A 15,030-nucleotide genomic window follows, 5' to 3' on the forward strand; every position below is an offset into this window, starting at 1 on the left:
TTGCTTGCAGTCAAGTTGATGGCTGGCTTGCATGTCATGTCACGCCTAGCACATCTCTCGCGGTAGGCTAAATATAACTGTGTATCAGGCATAATGTAGTTATATGGTCGTAATAGGAATTTAATAGGGCTGTAACAATATGCGCTTCAAAACTGAAATCGCAACACTCATATCCACAAACCTGTGTCGCGGTGTGAAAAGGCAGAACCGACACACCCTTTCTAGTGTCTAGCAGTGCTTTGCAGCTTACGCGGCCGCATAAACAACACACATCTCCCGCTTTACTTGGCGGTAGCCTACGTTGCTTTCATTGTAGACTTTACCAAACAGTATAAACCCCCTGTTAACCTTTCCTGCTTTGTTTCAGACCGTAGTCAGAAACGCAGGGGAGATTCGTTATTCGAGGGCCGATGTTATAAGATAAAATAACGTTGGGGTCACGGTCCCATTTCTGATGAGCAAAATACACGAGCTGAACTTCATGGAGTTTTATTTCGGACAGTAACACCGCTCACACTGTGTACAGACTCCAACTTGAACTTCCACACTCTCTGCTCCAGTCGCATGCATACACTTCCACACTTTATCTCCCTCCTTCCCAGCTTCTTCCCACACACACACACACACGGAGCTCTCTTAAAGGAGCCGCAACACCATTTTACAACACCCCTCTCTTAGCCCCGCTCTCTCTCGCTCACTCAATGGACACGCGCGACTCGGCCAACGCAATCCAAGTAAAACATTACAATCGTGAAAGCAAGGACTCATAGAAGACGACTAGCTAAATTACTATTAAATCTGCTTAGCAACATTAGCATGCTGCACATATTTGTTTAAAACTCTTGGTTTCAAGTTGACAGATCATCTCAATACCAATGTTTCCCAAAAGTGCCTGTACCAAGGAGAACAAGTATTACCTTTAAACTTAAACACACATGGGGAAACTGAACAGTCCAATCAGTAGACTATGATAAGCTAGCCAACTATGCTACTATGCTACTTTGTTTACAATATTTCCAGGCTTCAACCACACAGCTGAATTAAAGAGGGAGAGTTGTAATATAAATAGTAGGCCTATAGTGTGCCATACCTACCTAGGCTAATCTGCATAAAGTGCTGTCATAAATATCAGACATTCAGTATTCTCTCTTTTTATATCAGGATATAAAATAATACAGATATATTCTATTATATTGTAATCCTCTGGTGTTCTAAGGTAGGCTATTGAAACGTTATTTAAAAAAATGCATTTTGGAAAATAGCTCTTTATTTGATTATCATAAGAATGTGTTTTCTATACAGATATATCGACATCGGTAAATATCGGTATCGGCCATAACAGCAAAATTAATATCGGTTATCGGTATCGGCCACAATTTTCACATCGGTGCATCACTAATCTTTTTCAACAACAAATCTGCCTGGGCCATTTTAAAATATATACATAATGTTGATACTTATGATGGGTAATGTGCATATGCTGCAATGTGATGTGATGATGCCATTGTACAGATCTGTGAAAATGAATTCCCCCAATGGAACAATAAACTAACTAACATAAAATGCAGCTATACATGAGAAAATTGCTTTGAATGCCATTGAATGCCAGCATGCTTTCAAGTAATCTGTAAGAGTACCAACAAATTCAGACACAACAATATGTCTTTCTAACAGAATGCATATAATATTCACATAATAAGTAAATACAGAAGAATTTATTTTACAGTTTTTAAATTTATTTTACAGTTTTAGATAAGTAAAATATGGCACTCTTACATACAGACAGTGTAATATTCACACAGAAATATATTAACAATAAATTATTGACATAATTTTTTTTTTTTACAGTTGGATTTAGCTGGGAGGAAGACTTGCAGAGGGTGACTCTGTGTTTTCCATTTGCTGGACATTATTCTGCGAGCCCTGCAGTTCACTTATTCGTCTTCGGAGCTCATTTATCTCCTCCTCCTGTTCATCAATCTTCCTCATTAAACTGTGGATAACCTTGGTGTGAGACAGATGTTTTGATCAATTTCAGGAAATAGTGGCAAGTGGGAATGGAAAATCAAATCAAATTTCTGAAGTCCTGAAATATACTTGGAACAGCTCTTACAGTATCACCTTCACATTTTTTAAGTGGTCGTGGACCATTACTCAGTGTGGGACAAGACTACATCTGGGCCTACTGTTATGTGTTTTTAAACGGAGTATGAAAATAAAACCTCAATGCACAGTACTCACAACATAAATTAATTACATAAATAAAACTTGATAAAGGAAAAGGTGATGAAATGTAGGTTAAAAGCACTCAGATCCTAGTGTTGTGGGCTCATGTCTCATGGCCCTGCCACACCGCAGCTAAAAACATATGGTGGGACATTAGTAATTGTGGTACAAATTGTGAAAAATATTGATGAATGAGGATTCGTGCCAAAAAGTCCCCATACATTTATTCCATTGAAAAATCACATTTAAGGAGGCAAGAGACTTTTCAATGTGGTTCAGGATAGAGGTTTGTGTCATAACCTTATAAGAATGAACGCAAACACATTTAGTGAAGGTTATTAAGTGAAAAGGTTGCTCCACAGAGCATTTGGATAATTTTGCACATGGCCATTTCTGGACAGCCTTAGTCTTAAGCCAAACTGCTTACATCACCTGTGAACTGCTGCGGTACAAGTGTGTGTGTGTGTGTGTGTGTGCCCTGCAAGCTTTGCTTCTGCGGGTCTGCCAGTCTGTGTATTCTTACAAGGTTCAAGATAAACTTATTGTTATACCTCATTATACTAGCCTGGCGAGCCAGACCCACATTAAAATGTAGGGTCTGGGCACTCACCGTTCGCAGTGCTCAGTCCAAGGGGCGGGATAATCAGTTGTCTTTCAAATTCCCTCTGCACGCAATAGGACGCATTAGGATATTTGTTTTCAAGTAGCAGGGAATTCAAGCCAAACCGTTGCAACTCTGCCATCAATCATTATGTTAAGCCCACCAAACGACTCTATACACGATTTCAAAGGCCTGATTAAGTTTCGATTTCTGGAGCTCACAAGCCAACGGAGAGTTGCTAGACTAGCCCTGGCAGCAAATGTAATTTGCTGCCGGGGCGCGTCTAGATTTCTAGGCCATCATTATATGTGTATACAGTACAGAGAGTAAAAATATTGGGGTTTGGCTCCTTTTGCAGCAGTAAATAATAAGAGTAATATGTAGGGGTGTCATGATTCTCCAATTTTTATTATTTTATTTTTTTCCAATTTTAAAGTCACTATTTGATTCTCGATTTAAAATTATATTACTATTAATGCATTTCTTATGTTGTTCACTTTTTTTTTTTGGGGGGGGGGGGGGGCTTTTATTTTGAAACCGTTCCTACCGCAAGCTACTAAGCAGAACAGACAACATAGACGTGAACATAGTGAAATAACACAGAATGATAATTTGTGTTATAGCACACTCCGTAGAGTAGCCTTAGTGTTAACTGACGTGAATAAATGATCCTCAAAATATTTCCACACCAGTGATTTCAGAGAAGCAGGAGGGTGTTTGAGTTAGGTTGAAGTCTTTTTTTAAGTGGCTGTAGCCTCAAATTTGAGGAGATAATGTTAAATCGGCACTTCAACACTTGTGTGTGTGTTTTTTCCCTCTTGGCATGCATGCTGGACGTGATATTGGGGGTGTCGCTGCATTGTTGATTCTACCTTTGATTTAGAAGCTTGAGATTGTGATGTCATTTTGATCGGTTTTCAACTTAAAAGCGAGATTGTGACAGCCCTATATGTAGGCTAAGTGCAAATGTTGTGAGGGGAGCAGTGTAGCACAGGTTATTGGAGCTTTTTTTGCCTTTGTGTAAAATAAACTTTCTTCAGTGGTCTTTTAAGGTGTACATTTTCATGAAGATGTCTGCAAATCACCAGAATGCTTTGAAATGTAAGGGTAAACTAATTTCTTGTTATAATAATATTATAAACATATGTACATGTTGATGCATTTACTTTTAAAGAAGTAAACTTTACGTTTGTTAAACAACAACAAATGACAAATAATGTTGATGTGTGGACTATTGTGTTCTTCTCATTATTTTGGATGTGCTACCATCTTCTATCTCTTAGAGTCGTACCTTACCTTGTCTTTGGTGCTGAAGAGCTCACTCTCCAAAAGCTGTGTTGCACTAGGCCGCTCTGATGGGTCCTGACTGGTCAGCAGCTGGATGTACTTGGTGAGGATAGGCCACTTTTGAGACAGCGTTTCTGGAATCTTACCCTGTCGGAGCTCCCCAAGTTTGTGCGCACGTTCCATCTCAGTCCCAAATGGCTGGAACAGCTCCACTGCAATCACCCCAATACTGTACATATCAGACTGGAGACATCACAAAGGCATTAGGTGCTGAGGGTAAAACTATGTATTGTACTATGTATAATAACACACAAAAAAAGCTTTTAAAATGTTAGCTTAAAATGTTAAAATGAAAAACATTTTAAAATGTTAGCTTCTACTATCTCAATGTCATACACATTTCCACCATCACTGTCAACATTTTTAATGTGAAATCATACATTAAAAAAGGTGCAATTAACGGTTTGTGAGTTTGTGTTTGCTTTTAAAAGGATAACAGTTGACAATTGCTCCCATGGCTAGTGTGCATGTTGCAACTGAGATATTTTTAAGAATTGGATGAGGTCCCTTATCCTAGTTTTGTGCAATAGGCCCCAGGTGAAACCTATCCTGGATAAGTGCGCGCTCACGGCTCCCTCAAATAGACCCCGCCACCGATCACAGATTCACTGATTCACCATGGCAACTAGAGCGGCTTCATTGCTTCTTCTACGGTGTAAAGTAGGTAGCGAGCCTTTTCACAACAGCAACAAACAGCAAAACCTTTGTTTAGGAGAATATTGCAACTAGTGTCGCGACCACCACGCGCGAAATGGTTATGGCGCTCCCGTGACGTCACATAGTCGCATGACAGGTCAGGAATGGTGAAATGTAAAAGTTAATTAATGATCACAAAAGTTTAAATAATGACAGTCGGTCCCTCCACTTCCAATCAACTACAGTAAGCTATTCATCAAACGTCTATCAATAAAATAAGCAAACATAATTATAAGGCTATCACAATTAAAATAACCATATGGTAGTAGGCAGACAATCTGTTTTGTTTTGCGAGCAAATACATTTAGCAAATAGTTTATAAATGGAATAAAGCTCCTTAAAATTAGCACGGAGGTCTGATGTGAATGACAGCTAGCTGAACCAATAAGACCACATAATTACCATTAGAATTAACTTAGCTTGGCTGTTAGCCTGGTCGGGACCAGACTAGGTGCAGAGAATAAATCCCCATGGTAACTTATGTGCCATCTCTTTTGTGAAACCAAGTCAAGGCTAAATTCATCCAGGATAACCTAAAAATCCCAGCTTAATCCCTTATCTAGGTTTTGTGAAATACCCCTCAGGTCTGGACAGAAAACAAAACACTAAAAGTAAACAAATATGTTTTCAAAAATATATTTACACTTTGGGCAAAAGCATCTGCTAAGCACCATAAAAGGGCTGAAACAGAAAACAAGGTATACAAAGTACGCAGTTATATGGGGACACTAGCCTATTTATTGTATCTTCACTGTTATGTCATCACTATAAATTCAGAAGCATTTCATTTTTTTTGTACAACAAAATACTTTATTCACCCAGTGGCCAAATAATGATAGGCCCATGCTATAGGCCTACTTCACCTTGGAGTCATAATGGGATCCTTCGAGTTGCTCAGGGGCAGCATACACAAATGTTCCAACACCTGTTGTGTGTGTTGAACCTGTTGAAAGAGATCAACACACATTTTTTTATTTTTTTTATTTAAACCTTTATTTTACCAGGAAGGTCCCATTGAGACACAATGTCTCTTCTGCCAGGGAGTCCTGGTCAAGATGGCAGCAATTATTTGAAAGACAAAAAAAATACATCATGGGACATGGGTACAGAGCAAAGACATCAACAGCACACTAACACAGAGGACACAGAGTCAGAGACAACAACGCAAACTAACAACCACAGCACACTAACACAGAGGACACAGAGTCAGAGACAACAAAGACTAAGGAGAGCTAAAATATATTGGAATACAATAGAACACTAGAAGCAGTGACACTGCTCAGTGTAAGCCAGCTTTAAAATACTTTTGAAGACATTTAAGGAGGGTAAGGAGTCCAAATTGAGTGTGTGTTGAAGCTCATTCCAAGCATGTGGTGCAAAGGATGAAAAGGCAGATTTTCCCAGTTTAGTTTGTGAAGTTGGAGACTGTAGGAGGAGCTTGTTTGAGGAACGGGTGTTAGAAGGGCAAAATGACAAAAGACTACAAATATAACTGGGAAGTTTGCCCATTAGGGCCTTTGCTATAAAGATTAAAATATGGATTTTTCTTCTTAGATGCTATGAAGTCCATTGAACCTTTTCATATAGCATGCAGTGATGTATGCATGCAAATAGAGACACACATTTGCTGAAAGATGTACGCAAATTAGACTATGCCATAACTTAATTAAGGCAGTTGCATTGGTTATGATCAGAGCAATGGTGATGGCATGACTTCTCTCACAGTCTTCTGGTAATCAAACCCACAGAATAACAATGGCGCCATCTATCGGCATATTACAAAGACGCGTGTTTAGTAAAGTATTGTGGGCAGTGGGCCACTGCAGAATAATGTTTCTTACCATTGCAAGAGGTGGTGGGTAGCGTCTCATTATCGTCCAGAATTATATCCTTGCAAGCCAGCCCGAAATCACCAATCCTTACATGACTGTCATGTCCATGGAGAAATATATTTCTAGGCTTTAATAGGACAACAGAAAAAGACTGAAAGTTAAGATGTTGCTCACGTGGAACAGTATTTAGGCTGTACATTCTACCAGTAATACACAGTATAAACACGCCTGCGATCTAGAACATTTGTTACCGCCAAGTGAGCAGCAAATTGTTATTTTTCAAATTTGACACAAGTAGTATATTATCATGAACTATCTGTCAAAATAAGCCCCGCCCCCTGAAATGTCATAAATCACGTCATTACCACGCCTCCTTTTTATGCAAATTAGCCACGTGGTTGTCGCCACGTGTTGTTTGTTATTGTTTTGTGAGTCATGTGACAGTCATGTGACTGGTGTCAAACCCCTGGGCGGCCATATTGGATGTAAAGTCATGTGACAGTCATGTGTCTGGTGTCAAACAATGCCACGCCCCCTTGGCATCCATATTGGATGTAGTGTCATGTGACAGTCATGTGCCTGATGTCAAACCCCTGGGCGGCCATATTGGCCCCCAAACCCCCATGTGTGTTTTGTGGATAATGGGGGATCAGATAAACTTTGTAAGAGTTGTATATGCTTAGTGGTAAATGGGGATAGATATAAAGTGTGCTGCTAGCCCAGAGGAAAGAAAATGTTAAAATGAGAGCTCCTCTCTTTCTCAGTTGTTTCTCCTAGACAATAATGAGATCACAGTGATATAAAAATGAGATTATTGCTTTTGTCTCCCGCTTCTCAGGTTTGTCTCTGGAGCAAAAGAGTTAAGTTATCTCAGTGTAGACTCCCTTTAATATACAAATGAGATCTCATCAATTTTTTAAATAATGCTCAGTGTTGTCTAATTTATACATCTCATATTTTACTCAGGCTGATCCACCAGAGAGCTCTCTCTGTAAACTCATGCAATTCTCATTTCAGATCATTTTGGTAAATCTCAGATTAGGCTCCATCAGTTCTGTAAAAGAGATCTCTTCACAAGCTTGAACCGTTCTCATTCTAGTCATCTCAGTTTAGTCCTTTTTTGATTTACAAAAGAGATCTCAGCAAAGGCTTATACAATACTCAGACTTGCTCAATTTATATATCTCATATTTTACTCAGGCTTATCCATCAGAGAGCTCTCTAAGTGAACTAATGTAATGCTCATCCAGAACTATTTGTTTTATAAATTAGTCTGATCTGTAAGAGCCCTAGCTGTTGTACAACAATTCTCAAATGATTTTCATTGGCTTATTTGTTTTAATTGCACATATTTTCAAGTTCACATTTGCAAACAGTAGGCCTAACCATGTGATGTGACCACCACACATGACGATGCTCTGACAGACCTCTGAAGTTCGCCTACAAAAAAGCTACCATCTATGCCCATACAAGGAGATCACCTGTTAAATTCTCGCGCAGGCCAGGGAGACGACGAAATCGGAGAGGCAGACGTTTTCCTGAACGCACTTTTGTCTTCAACCTTCGAGTAGATATTATAATCAATGGTACGTGAAGGCGGCACAATTTGATTTTTGCTACCCCAGAGTTAGCAAGTTAGAGAAATCAAGTTAGACTCCAGAGGTCTATGATGGTCGGACGTGACAAACTCGCGTGCAGAAGACTCCTACCAGAAAATGCAGTCTAGATTTGGCGCCCAGTGAAACCAATTGAAACGGTGTGTGGGTATGAAGGATTGTGCGGAACTTGCCACCACGAAAACTCAGAGAAGGTACATTAACATTTTGGTAATTTGCTAACGTTCTTGCATATTTTTAGACTCAATATATCATTGAACAACCTGATGAAGCAGCACAGAAAGTTAGCTAGCTAGTTAATGTTAGCTACTTGTAAGTTACATCACTGGCTGTGCCGCTTGTATATAAAGCTAACGTTAGACAATTTAACGTTGCTAGCTTACTTTGCCTTATACAGCTTTAGTCTGTATGTTTTGAATGGTGTTAAGCCATGCTGTAGCCAAAATGCACGGAATTTTAAAATGTCTTTGGGATGTCAGTCAAGATGACGAAGCTAACGTTATTGCCACTGGTTTAAACTGGTTCCAGCTCAATTCCACTGAAAAGAGGCCGGCAGCTCTGGAAGACTACGCTAGACCATCAGATCAAATTGCTGAACAAACAGCGTACCAAAATGGTAAGTATATTTTCCCCCACAATATGTTCTCACTTTTGTTTAACCTGCTATAAATTACAGCATATTGTAACAGGAGTGAAAGGGCATTCTTGTAACCCAGGTAAACTAGGAAGTAGCGTTGCTGCGGTCGAGGGATCGTGAAATAGGCAAGTCAGCATCTGCAGTCATGAATAACTTACCAGTCAACATTTCTTTTGCAATTAATAGAATCTGTAGCATGCAAATCAAACCAGCTATTAGCCTAATATAAAACCATGATATATCTAGGTATGGTGAAGGGTATGTGATGTGGGGTTATCTATCTATCTTTTAATGACAAAGGCCAAGGGAACATTATCAGGATGCATAGTATCCTGAGTCCATTCAATAACTGGCCTTTAAAAATAAAAATCTGCCTGCCTCTATGGGATTTTAACATAGGGGGTTCCTTACTTATGCCCCCTGTATTTTAAGGAATAACATTTATTAATTTACGATACCTGGTTCATTCACAAAGAATATTGGTGTGTTTAAAGGTTGGATGTTATGCACTGTGGAACGCTCTGCGGATGGACAGCTGTGGAATCCGCAAAGGTCAAAGAAGGCTTTTGTTACGAGGGCTGGAGGTTCCAAAACATCCATGAAGCTGGGGTAATTTTCTCTTATTTTAAATTATTTCCAATTGTGGTGAGCATTATTGGTGGGCTTTTTATAAAGGGTAGGCCTCTATTGCACTAAAATTATTCAACCTTTATACAGTTAACATCAAACTGTGTAGCTACGAAAGCTACAAAATCACATTGTCATAGAAATGATAGAGGCGAAATTTCCACTAGGTTTTATGAAGATATTTTACAGATGGGCTGAACATACATCAAAAGTAAAAAAAATGACATGGCCAAAATGATTAACTCACCAACAATATTTGTTGTATGGTGTATACCAGGGATCACCAAATGGTGGACCGCGATCCGAGTCCGGACCGTGACGTGATCCTATCCGGACCCAGACCATAATAGCCTAATTTAGATTTTCACGTAAGATTTCAAAGCTGCGCTAAATGTTTCGTTGGTTAGGATAACAGCATTTACTTCAGGAGCTTCAGGAACCATCATTTCGCTTGCTGCTACTCAGCCAGTGAAATCTGTGAATTCTGATAAAGTCGAGTCAGTGAGTAAAGTAGCCTACTATGGGGAAGAGACTGATAGCCTGAAACGAGCGAGGAGAGGAGACGGGACGAGAAACAATCAGATGGATATCTAAGTTAACGATAAGTAAGTTATTTTCAAATCATCGATTGCTCAAAGAGGAGGAAGCTAGACAGCGACAACAGAGCTTTATATAACGATACGGGGGCAATACCACGCAAAACTGTCACGTCCGTAACGCCAACTAGGCTAAATATGGATGTGACAGTTTTGCACAGAATTGCCCTCGACCTCTTCTATTCTGAGACAGGCGATTTTTAAAAGCGCCAATTTGAAGCACCTCTACTAGACAAAGCATATTGAGCAAGCATAGGGTAGGCTAGGCCCATTCAACAGTGAACTGAGACCACAGAATATTTTACTATTTAAGAAGGCAATATGATTGATCCACCACAATCTAGTTAAGCCAACATGCATTCACTGCCCAACAACGTGATGTTCCTGGGTTTCCAGGATTTCGGGTCAACATAAAAAAAAAAAAAATTAAACTTGCTGATTAATGGGTTCAAGGAACCAGCCTTGTCTCAGCTCAAATTTTATTTTAAGCTCACGTTAAGATCTTTAAAATAGCCAAGGCTACTCAGTTTTTCTCCCCAATCACTCTTATCTTGCCTTATTTCTCCTCATTTCGAATGTTGCCTTTTAGGCTACTTATTTTATTTCACATTAAACATTAGGCCTAGGCCTACAATCTTCTTGAATTTCCCCTTGGGGATCAATAAAGTATCTATCTATCTATCTATCTATCTATCTATCTACAACTAGGCTCCATCCATCCATCCTAATATTATATATACACAGTGGCGATTCTAGACATTTTTAACAAGGGTGGCACTAGTGAGGCACTGATTAAAGGGTGGCATGAGGCAAAACATCCAGATAAACAGAAACAGGCTCAAGATGTGAAATTAGCACAAATACATTAGGGAAACCAGATGCAAACACCATACTCATAAATTTAAGGACAAAAAAAACACAAATACCTTACTCTCACATAAAATGTCTTTGTACTTGAATAAAATTTAATACAAACATATTAAAGTTAATTATCTAAGTTGTCTGTCACTGGGCTATGCTGTTCTAAAACAAATTCCATCATGGGGACATTAAAATATAATCAATTTTATTATATTACTGTAAATGAAGATATACAAAATATACTCATCCAAGACATTTCCCCCACTCTATGGCCATCTATTTTTGTAGCTGTTACAATAATTTGACCTGCTTTTTTGTCTATTTGTTTATTTTCTCAAGAAACTTGAGGTTGGTATGAAGGAGTGTATTGTGTATGTGAGCAATTTCATCTTCCTGAATCTCAATATTATGATCACAACAACTCTGGGCAAATTACAAGTCAGCACCAGTGCTGCATTCATTGTTTTGCACTTTTATAATCACATCACCAAAAGTAGGTTATTGGTTTTACCAAAATAATTTGGCACTATTTTTAAACTACAAACCTATAAAGTATTTTGATACAAAATATGATGCCATTTTTTTCCAACTAAATAAAATAAAAATGACCACATACTATTTTGTATTTTACATACATGTATTAGACATACTGCCTATCCCTGGCTGTTGGCTGCAGCAACTCAAGCTAGGTAGTACTGATTGTTTTGTGTTTGTTTTGTGTTTATGTTAGTTTTGATCCAATTTGACAGCTTTGCTATGTTGCCCACCCAAAATTTCTACCAGCCCACCCAAATATAGTAGCCTAGCCTAGGTTAGAACCAGCCCTGCCCTGCATGGAGACATATTTTACGATAATAATGGAGAAAATGTTAGCAAAACTTTAGGTTTTTGTTAACGGAATCTCCCGACCCTCATTCATCTATTTGCGCAACAGCCCACATTCTGCCTTCAATCCAGCGAGACAAGTGAAATAAATGTTTTTTTTTGTTAAAGCTGTCATCGTCATAGGCACGATATTTAGGCTACCTCTGTTAAGCCTACACAAAGTTGCGTATTAAGGAGTATTTCCTGATCGGGGAAACCTTTCGTTCCGCAGTTCAATTGTGCCGCAGGCCAATAAAGGCAAGTGTGTTTGCCACTTACATTTCTGACGTCTGACACTTCACACTGCTGCCAGTGCATCAAGAAAGGTCCCGCCTTACACCATGTTAATGGCCAATCGTAGACTAGGATTTGGGGTGGCACCTGGGGTGGCCAATCGAATCTCAAGGGTGGCCTGTGCCACCCGGAGCCACCCCTCTGGCTCCGCCCCTGTATATATATTATACATACATACATATACATAGCCTAAACATTATAATGCTCCGGACCTTTGCTTGAGGAAATTTTCTGTAACGACCTCGCTGAAGATTAATTGAATACCCCTGGTGTATACTGTATTTTCTGTATTTTGTTTTTGTTCTTGACAATTGTCAGTGTCTCTTGAGTGATCAGAGCTAAATGTTTTGGGCTAATTTAGATGTAATATTGAGTCATTGTCTTTGATTTACCGGATTGACCCTAAAGCACTCCTTGTTTACAAATCACTTAAAGGACGAATTGATCCATAGCTCTTGTTGGAAATCACTGTGTGCTGTTCATAGGAAAAAGAAAATGTGGCACAGCCAATTCTAGTATCAAACCACAGGGACTTCTATTGGCTGACGCCGTGGACGTCATCCAATCACAGCGCTCTATTTTGTTAGAGAGTCGGGCCCCCTTAAGGCGGGCTTAACAGGATGGCGACAGTCCTGCGACAGTGAACAACAAGGAAGGTGGCTATGGCAAACGGTTATGCACAATGTTTGCACACATCCACAATACACTCCTTCATACCAACCTCAAGTTTCTCAAGAAACTGATGATTAATCATCTAATCGGAAGACATGGAACCGGTTATGGTTGCCCTGCAACAAGTTACCCCACGTGAAAATTTAATTAATAATTTGCCCAGACTTGTTGTGATCATAATATTGAGATTCAGGAAGATAAAATTGCTCACATACACAATACACTCCTTCATACCAACCTCAAGTTTCTTGAGAAAATAAACAAATAGACAAAAAAGCAGGTCAAATTATTGTAACAGCTACAAAAATAGATGGCCATAGAGTGGGGGAAATGTCTTGGATGAGTATATTTTGTATATCTTCATTTACAGTAATATAATAAAATTGATTATATTTTAATGTCCCCATGATGGAATTTGTTTTAGAACAGCATAGCCCAGTGACAGACAACTTAGATAATTAACTTTAATATGTTTGTATTAAATTTTATTCAAGTACAAAGACATTTTATGTGAGAGTAAGGTATTTGTGTTTTTTTGTCCTTAAATTTATGAGTATGGTGTTTGCATCTGGTTTCCCTAATGTATTTGTGCTAATTTCACATCTTGAGCCTGTTTCTGTTTATCTGGATGTTTTGCCTCATGCCACCCTTTAATCAGTGCCTCACTAGTGCCACCCTTGTTAAAAATGTCTAGAATCGCCACTGTGTATATATAATATTAGGATGGATGGATGGAGCCTAGTTGTAGATAGATAGATAGATAGATAGATAGATAGATACTTTATTGATCCCCAAGGGGAAATTCAAGAAGATTGTAGGCCTAGGCCTAATGTTTAATGTGAAATAAAATAAGTAGCCTAAAAGGCAACATTCGAAATGAGGAGAAATAAGGCAAGATAAGAGTGATTGGGGAGAAAAACTGAGTAGCCTTGGCTATTTTAAAGATCTTAACGTGAGCTTAAAATAAAATTTGAGCTGAGACAAGGCTGGTTCCTTGAACCCATTAATCAGCAAGTTTAATTTTTTTTTTTTTTATGTTGACCCGAAATCCTGGAAACCCAGGAACATCACGTTGTTGGGCAGTGAATGCATGTTGGCTTAACTAGATTGTGGTGGATCAATCATATTGCCTTCTTAAATAGTAAAATATTCTGTGGTCTCAGTTCACTGTTGAATGGGCCTAGCCTACCCTATGCTTGCTCAATATGCTTTGTCTAGTAGAGGTGCTTCAAATTGGCGCTTTTAAAAATCGCCTGTCTCAGAATAGAAGAGGTCGAGGGCAATTCTGTGCAAAACTGTCACATCCATATTTAGCCTAGTTGGCGTTACGGACGTGACAGTTTTGCGTGGTATTGCCCCCGTATCGTTATATAAAGCTCTGTTGTCGCTGTCTAGCTTCCTCCTCTTTGAGCAATCGATGATTTGAAAATAACTTACTTATCGTTAACTTAGATATCCATCTGATTGTTTCTCGTCCCGTCTCCTCTCCTCGCTCGTTTCAGGCTATCAGTCTCTTCCCCATAGTAGGCTACTTTACTCACTGACTCGACTTTATCAGAATTCACAGATTTCACTGGCTGAGTAGCAGCAAGCGAAATGATGGTTCCTGAAGCTCCTGAAGTAAATGCTGTTATCCTAACCAACGAAACATTTAGCGCAGCTTTGAAATCTTACGTGAAAATCTAAATTAGGCTATTATGGTCTGGGTCCGGATAGGATCACGTCACGGTCCGGACTCGGATCGCGGTCCACCATTTGGTGATCCCTGGTATACACCATACAACAAATATTGTTGGTGAGTTAATCATTTTGGCCATGTCATTTTTTTTACTTTTGATGTATGTTCAGCCCATCTGTAAAATATCTTCATAAAACCTAGTGGAAATTTCACCTCTATCATTTCTATGACAATGTGATTTTGTAGCTTTCGTAGCTACACAGTTTGATGTTAACTGTATAAAGGTTGAATAATTTTAGTGCAATAGAGGCCTACCCTTTATAAAAAGCCCACCAATAATGCTCACCACAATTGGAAATAATTTAAAATAAGAGAAAATTACCCCAGCTTCATGGATGTTTTGGAACCTCCAGCCCTCGTAACAAAAGCCTTCTTTGACCTTTGCGGATTCCACAGCTGTCCATCCGCAGAGCGTTCCACAGT

The 15,030-nt window shown here is 39.1% G+C and overlaps 1 protein-coding gene across 7 annotated transcripts in view; it reads right to left on the reverse strand.

The window, feature by feature from the left end:
* Nucleotides 1–1,714: 1,714 nt before the first annotated feature.
* Nucleotides 1,715–15,030, reverse strand: part of eif2ak1 (eukaryotic translation initiation factor 2-alpha kinase 1) — a 31,249-nt gene continuing 17,933 nt past the window's right edge. For 2 of the 7 annotated variants that reach the window (XM_042083249.1, XM_042083251.1), the window contains exons 12-15: nucleotides 6,712–6,829; nucleotides 5,734–5,813; nucleotides 4,124–4,357; nucleotides 1,715–2,004 (exon numbers count right to left, since the gene is read on the reverse strand). In XM_042083249.1, coding sequence (XP_041939183.1) covers nucleotides 1,855–2,004; nucleotides 4,124–4,357; nucleotides 5,734–5,813; nucleotides 6,712–6,829 — 582 coding nt within the window. In that variant the 3' untranslated portion in view covers nucleotides 1,715–1,854. Of the gene's footprint in view, nucleotides 2,005–2,836; nucleotides 2,892–4,123; nucleotides 4,358–5,688; nucleotides 5,814–6,711; nucleotides 6,830–15,030 lie in introns of those variants that run through there. The other 5 variants (XM_042083250.1, XR_006027196.1, XR_006027197.1 and 2 more) reach the window with 5 other exon arrangements.

The sequence above is a fragment of the Alosa sapidissima genome, chromosome 24 (genome assembly GCF_018492685.1).
Source record: "Alosa sapidissima isolate fAloSap1 chromosome 24, fAloSap1.pri, whole genome shotgun sequence".
NCBI lineage: Eukaryota > Metazoa > Chordata > Actinopteri > Clupeiformes > Clupeidae > Alosa > Alosa sapidissima.